Genomic DNA, 7754 nt, shown 5'->3' on the forward strand with positions numbered 1-7754 from the left:
GAGAGATAAGAAAGCCTTCTTCAGCGATCAATGCAAAGAAATAGAGGAAAACAACAGAATGGGAAAGACTAGAGATCTCCTCAAGAAAATCAGAGAAACCAAGGGAACATTTTATGCAGATGGGCTCGATAAAGGACAGAAATGGTAGGAACCTAATAGAAGCAGAAGATATTAAGAAGAGGTGGCAAGACGACACAGAAGAACTGCACAAAAAAGATCTTCATATCACGATGGTGTGATCACTCACCTAGAGCCAGATATCCTGGAATGTGAAGTCAAGTGGGCCTTAGAAAGCATCACTAGGAACAAAGCTAGTGGAGGTGACGGAATTCCAGGTGAGCTATTTCAAATCCTGAAAGATGATGCTGTGAAAGTGCTGCACTCAATATGCCAGCAAATTTGGAAAACTCAGCAGTGGCCAACAGGACTGGAAAAGGTCAGTTTTCATTCCAACCCCAAAGAAAGGCAATGCCAGAATGCTCAAACTACTGTACTATTGCACTCATCTCACATGCTAGTAAAGTAATGCTCAAAATTCTCCAAGCCAGGCTTCAGCAATACATAAAGCGTGAACTTTCAGATGTACAAGCTAGTTTTAGAAAAGGCAGAGGAACCAGAGATCAAATTGCCAACATCCACTGGATCATGGAAAAAGCAAGAGACTTCTAGAAAAACATCGATTTCTGCTTTATTGATTATGTCAAAGCCTTTGTGTAGATCACAATAAACTATGGAAAATTCTTAAAGAGATGGGAATACCAGCCCACCTGACCTGCCTCCTGAGAAATATGTATGCAGGTCAGGAAGCAACAGTTAGAACTGGACATGGAACAACTGAACAGGGAACAACAGACTGGTTCCAAATTGGGAAAGGAGTACGTCAAGGCTGTATACTGTCACCCTACTTCATGTCACCCTATATCATGACAAACGCTGGGCTGGAGGAAGCACAAGCTGGAATCAAGATTCCGGGAGAAATATCAATAACCTCAGATATGCAGGTGACAACACCCTTATGGCAGAAAGTGAAGAGGAACTAAAGAGCCTCTTGATGAAAGTGAAAGAGGAGAGTGGAAAATTTGGCTTAAAGCTCAACGTTCAGAAAACTAAGATCATGGCATCTGGTCCCATCACTTGATGGGAAACAGATGGGGAAACAGTGTCAGACTTTATTTTGGGGGACTCCAAAATCACTGCAGATGGTGACTGCAGCCATGAAATTAAAAGACGCTTACTCCTTGGAAGGAAAGTTATGACCAACCTAGATAGCATACTGAAAAGCAGAGACATTACTTTGCCAACAAAGGTCCGTCTAGTCAAGGCTATGGTTTTTCCAGTGGTCATGTATGGATGTGACAGTTGGACTATAAAGAAAGTAGAGCACTGAAGAGTTGATGTTTTTGAACTGTGGTGCTGGAGAAGACTTTTGAGAGTCCCTTGGACTGCAAGGAGATCCAACCAGTCCATCCTAAAGGAGATCAGTCCTGGGTGTTCATTGGAAGGACTGATGTTGAAGCTGAAACTCCAGTACTTTGGCCACCTGATGCGAAGAGCTGACTCATTGGAAAAGACCCTGATGTTGGGAAAGATTGAGGGCAGGAGAAGGGGACGCCAGAGGATGAGATGGTTGGATAGCACCACTGACTCAATGGACATGGGTTTGTGTGGACTCCGGGAGTTGGTGGACAGGGAGGCCTGGCGTGCTATGGTTCATGGGGTCGCAAAGAGTCGCACATGACCTAGTGACCTAACTGAACTGAACTGAATGTTATTTTTCTGCAGGGTTATAAATTATGGTTAAAGAGTAGTGTCCTAATTTTTTAGAGATACATGCCTGCAGATTAAAAAAGAAATTACTAACATGCGTGATGTAAGGGTGAGTAGTGCATTTCACAATAATTTATCAGTAAAAGACATAATTTTAGTTCTAAATCTGTATGAATCAAGGAAGATTCTTCATTAATATTTTTGATCAGATATTAAAGAAATCAGAGCATAGTTATTTAGCGACAATAGCCACTACATGTATTTTTCCACCTGGAATTTAAACTAAAAATGAACAGCCATCCCTTGGTATCCATTGGGGATTGATTCCAGGTTCCCCTCAGATCTGCAGATGCTTAAGTCCTTTATATATAATGGTGAAGTATTTGCATTTAACTTAAGAATATCTTCCTGTCTACTTTATATCATTTCTAGACTACTTATAATACCTAATACAATGTAAATGCTATGTAAACAGCTGTAAATACAATGTAAATACTATGTAAATAGTTGCCATCACTTGGGCAATGTTTTGCTTTTTGGAACTTTCTGGAATTTTGGGAGAATATTTCTAATTCCTGTTTGATGGAACTTTCAAGCGCAGATATAAAGTTGTTGTTTAGTTGCTAAGTCAATGTTCAACTTTTTTGCAACCCTATGGACATTAGCCCACCAGGCTCCTCAGTCCATGGAATTTCCCAGGCAAGAATACTGGAGTGGGTTGCTATTACCTACTCCAGGGGATCTTCCTGACCCAGGGACTGAACTTGCATCCCCTGCATTGCAGGCAGATTCTTTACCACTGAGCCACCTGGGAAGCCCTGAAGATATGAAAGGTCAAGTGTAATAAAAGCCTTTACTCTCCTCATGTCCTTATGCTCTTGATATCTTAAGCTTCTCACAGTTCCCTGGGCATAAATAGTTCCTTCTATAATTCCCTGCACTTGCTATTATGAATGAAATTGTTTTTGCATGACAAACTCCTACTCATACTTTAAGAACCAACCAAAAGTAATGTCTATAATGAAACATTTCTAACCATCCCAGCATTACATTCTGTTCATTATATTGCCAATAATGCTATAACATAGGAACTATTTTTTATAGTACTTATTTAAGCTCATTTATTTGTTTTTTGCATGTGCTTCCCTAAAAGTTGACAGTGATCTTTATGTCTCTACCTCCTAACACATGAGCCCTTCTAGAGGGTGCTCAATAAATATTTGCAGAATCCACTTCAACTAATTATCAATGCAGTATATCTAAAATTGACTTTAAAATTGACCATGTCTAAGAAGTCTTGTTGAGTATTTTTCTGAAAAGACTTAAAAAGACGAGGTATACCATTCAAATTTTGGAACAACAATCTTACTAACAAGATGGGAAACAGCCATGCATTTAGATTGATTAGCCCTTTCAGTGATTTTTTTTGTTGAAATACTCTCAACACTTCATCTAAAGAAGCTAGTCCCAAATGTTTTAGTGAACAAATAGCATGAACTGAGTACCTACTCCATCAGCTACTGTTTTGCGATGAAAAACAAAAACAAAAATCTTAAAAAAAAAAAAAAGTATAGAATTTGACATCAGTGAAAAAAGTTGCAAATTAACTTACAACATAAACATTTAAAAAGTTATCAAATTAAATAAATGAAAGAAATAATGAGAGGAAACCTAAAGCACTAATTTTAAAAAACCCTTTTGACAGATTTTACACTATGGTCTAGATACACATACTTATATACATATATAAATGAAAACAATACTTACCCCTAGCAACATAATGGAATCTGAGATATTTTATTCACTTTTTCATTGAAAAGAAAAACAAGCAAAACCCTCCTGGTAGACTTGCCAAAATGATTTCATACCCCACTAACGGGTTGAGATTTAAAGTTTGGTAAACACTGTCCAAAGAAATTCTGCATATTATCAATAATCCCTAGGCTACACTGAAAGCCACAATCTCAGAACAAATCTATATATGAAATATGTCTATATCAGAAAAATTATGAATAGGAAATATAATTTTAATAGGACACAGTAATTTCTGCTATAGTTAGGAAAAGTAAAACAGAATCTTGATATCTAAAAAAAAAAATGAAGGATATTATGTACCCTTAGTCTTAGAGCTCTAAAAGGGACAAGGCCACGATTCTTAGCTGACTACTGTTAAAGGAACTGAGATTTTAGTTTAACCAGTATTACTCTCAAGTTTAGTATTATTCTCAAGTTCTCCTTCAAGTCTAAGAAAGCCTTGTTTAAGAAATGCAATTCCACTTATCAGTTATTAAACTGTGAGATAATATAACATTAAAAATTTTCATGGTGTGTCCATCTCAAACTTAAATTGAAGACAAATCATTCTTCCTAACAGATATCTTTAAGTGTCTGTTATATAGAAATCCTATGGCTGCCACTAATTGCAAGACACTTTAAAAAACTTCTTTTCAAAAAAAATTTCTTTTCATAGTCAAATATAACATAAAATTCTTAGCTGATTTTCTTTTGTTAAAATCTAATAATTAAACATTCTCTGATAACTACCATAAGGCAATGAAGCTCTTTCCAACATTTATATAAATTTCTTTAGATAACACTGGATCTGCATAAATATTACTTTCAACATGAAATATTTTTGCTAAAAAGTTAGTGATTTCAAAAGAAAATTTTCATGAAATCATAAGTAGAAATTTAAATACAAAGACGTTCCAGAAAAAAGAGCATTTATGTATATCAAATAAAACTGCCATTTACTTTTTACAAGACTGCCACAGACACATGAAGTTGTGCCCAGGTTTTCTCACTGGATCTCCATGTTGACTAGATGCACTGAATGGAGAAGGCTGAGAACTGTTAGGCTGGCTCTGAATTTGAACAGCTGGTGAAGGTGTCATTGGAGTGTTCTGTGAAAAAGACAAACCACACAGTTTGTGAAATGACACTGAAAAACATTCATATAGAACAGGTTTGTGAATTTGATTACAGTGATAGTTATACACTTTCAACATAAAATTCACACTTGGGAGTTTTAATGATTATCTTTTGGATACTCTTTAAGAGGATAACTAATTTCAGAAACATATTTAAGAAGTCAAATTAATTTCATATGAATCACAAAGGCAAGACTGCATTGTTACTGTCACAGAATACACATAACTTAGAATTAAAGATTTTTATACTAATAAAATTGGGTAGAAATACAACTATAGATTAAACAGAGAAAAAATTATAAATGCACCCATTTTATTTACTAACATATATTCTTCAAAAGAAAAAAAATCAACTGTAAATTATTATTTCTTTGTATAATATCTCCTTTAAGATTGTAATGAGTAACATAAAACCATATATAGTAAAAATCAAAGGGAATTTCAGATGTTAAGAATGATATAACCATTTAAGTAGAATGTTGTAAATATTACTTTGCAGTAAAAACTATTTTAACTAACAACTTCAATCTTTAAAGGTGCTCTGTTATAAATTTTGATGGATTACACAAGAAAAGGATTTTAATTGTATGCATAAGTTTTCTAAATATTAGCTACATTTTTCCCGTTATATCCCATCCTTTTCTCTCTGAAAAACACATAATAATTATAACATAGCTTAAAACAATTTGAAACAATACATTTTGAGGTTTAACTCAGATTTCACTCATAACATACATAGCACAAAGGAAAAAATGTTAAATTCCTCACAGACATGATTAGCATACCATTTTCAAAGTATTGTTTAAAGGAAATACATTCAAACTCTGGGAAAATATTCAATGTATTTGCTTATTTATAAAGTGATATTGGAAACAATGGAGCAAAACTAAGCTAAAAATTGCTGAAAACCTCTTATTGGAAAATTATAGTACTTTAAAAAAAACAGACAAAACAGAAACAGATAAGGCTCTAGCATAAAAGTGAATAAAGGAAAAGAATAAAGTGCCAAGAGTGAAGGTTCTTAGAAACGTGGAGTCATAGGAACTTTTGAGTTCTAAGCTCTAAGGAAAAAAATTTACTTTGAGATGTGACTGAAGTTGTTTTTATAATAGAGTCTCATTCTTACGATTTTCTAATATTATTAGTAAGAAAATATATACACGCATGAAAACCATGCATTTTAGGGCAGTACAGGTATCAATGGCTAGAAGTTAAGACTTTCCAGCTTGACAGAACAGGACTCAGAATTTCAATTTGCCTTTTAACCAGCTATGTGGCCCTGGGCAAACTACAAAACATCTCTGATTCTCAATTCCCTCATCCGAAAAGTGTAATAAAATCTAACTTCTGGGATGGTAGGAAGACTACAGAAACTCTACATGAAGAGCCTAGCTCTAGATTCTCAATAAATGGCAACTCACTATTATTATTTATGTTAATAGAGAAGTACAGAGTGAAACCATATTCTGGAGGAAAGATGATGAGTTCACTTTGGGGACAAGAACAGATCAGTAAGTGCAATTATTTAGCTATAGTTAAAGTTAATTATCTAGCAATAGTTAAATTATCTGGCAGTAGTTAAAGCTGGAACAAGAATCTGACAATCATTTATCTGTGAATTCTTAAACTCATAAAAACTAACAGTGAGAAAGTAGACACAGGGGTCAGGATCAGAGAGAAAGGAAGGGAAGAATAACATTAGACTAAATCTATTTACCAGGAAAAAAAAAAAAAGTCAAACTGTTTCCTTGAAATGAAACTACTGCATAAAAAATTCCATGAAATTCCAGTAAGTAAGAGTAACCAAGAGGATCAGTTTGAATCAAACACAAATATTGAAGAGTGACAGAAATATAATCTCAGAATTATAACTGAAGGGTAAATCTGTCAGAGCTATCAAATTCCCTCAGAATGAACTTTCTGGTTCCCTACACTATTACCATTTACCCTAGGTATTTTATTGACTAGCTTGTCATATACTTTTAAATTAGGTTTATTTTTTTTTATATGCTAACAAAGCTTTATCCTATTTTGTTCTTCATTGTAGAACTCTTAACTGGTGTCATACACGAAAGTTAAATAACAGGGAATCATAGGGTATTTAGCCCCAACTGTTAATGATTTATGAGGATGTGGCAAGGATGACTGAAGTTAATCCAAACTGTTCAATTAAGAATGAATAAAAGACATATTAACCAAATGCAATGTGCAGAAAATTGTCTACACATTGCATCTGGTGTTCTCTGGATCTTAATTCAAACAAAATTTATAAAACACATTTTTAAAGACTAAGAACAAACTGAGTGTCATGCAATATTAAGAAAGTACTATTTTTGTTAGGTGTGATTTGGTATTATAAATACTTATATATACATACTGAAGTATTTATTAGTAACTTAAAATCTTTGGGACTTACTTTACTGCAGGGGAAAAACAGTGGTGAAGAAGAGATGAAACTAGAAAGGCAATGGTAACATTATTTAAAGCTGGGTGAAGGATAAGGTTGGGTAAAGGTCAGTAAGCCTCTATTCTTGTGTATGTCTAAAATTTTCACAATAAAAAGTAAACAAATAACAACAAAAAAACAGAGCTAAATATATCAATAAAACAAAATGAATTAAACTACTTATAGAAAATACCAAATGAAAAATTCCAAGACTTGCATTTTCTTTGAATAAAGCAGTATATTTACTTTACCGGGAGAAGTATCAATGACCTCAGAAACACAGATGATACCACCCTTACGGCAGAAAGTGAAGAGGAACTAAAGAGCCTCTTGATGAGAGTAAAAGAGTTGGCTTAAAACTCAACATTCAGAAAACTAAGATCATGGCACCTGGTCCCATCACTTCATGGAAAATAGATGGGGAAACAATGGAAACAGTGAGAGACTTTATTTTCTTGGGATCCAAAATCACTGCAGATGGTGACTGCAGCCATGAAATTAAAAGATGCTTGCTCCGTGGAAGAAAAGCTATGACCAACCTAGACAGCACATTATAAAGCAGAGACATTACTTTGCCAACAAAGGTCCGTCTAGTCAAAGGTATGGTTTTT

General features: G+C 34.4%; 1 protein-coding gene across 1 annotated transcript in view; it reads right to left on the reverse strand.

Annotated features, from left to right (window-relative positions):
• The window catches only part of ARID2 (AT rich interactive domain 2 (ARID, RFX-like)), a 208554-nt gene that overhangs the window by 39794 nt on the left and 161006 nt on the right, over positions 1-7754 (reverse strand). The window contains 1 exon segment of the mRNA XM_010837552.1: positions 4522-4670. Coding sequence (XP_010835854.1) covers positions 4522-4670 — 149 coding nt within the window.

The sequence above is a fragment of the Bison bison genome, unplaced genomic scaffold, assembly GCF_000754665.1.
Source record: "Bison bison bison isolate TAMUID 2011002044 unplaced genomic scaffold, Bison_UMD1.0 scf7180017864077, whole genome shotgun sequence".
Classification (NCBI taxonomy): Eukaryota; Metazoa; Chordata; class Mammalia; order Artiodactyla; family Bovidae; genus Bison; species Bison bison.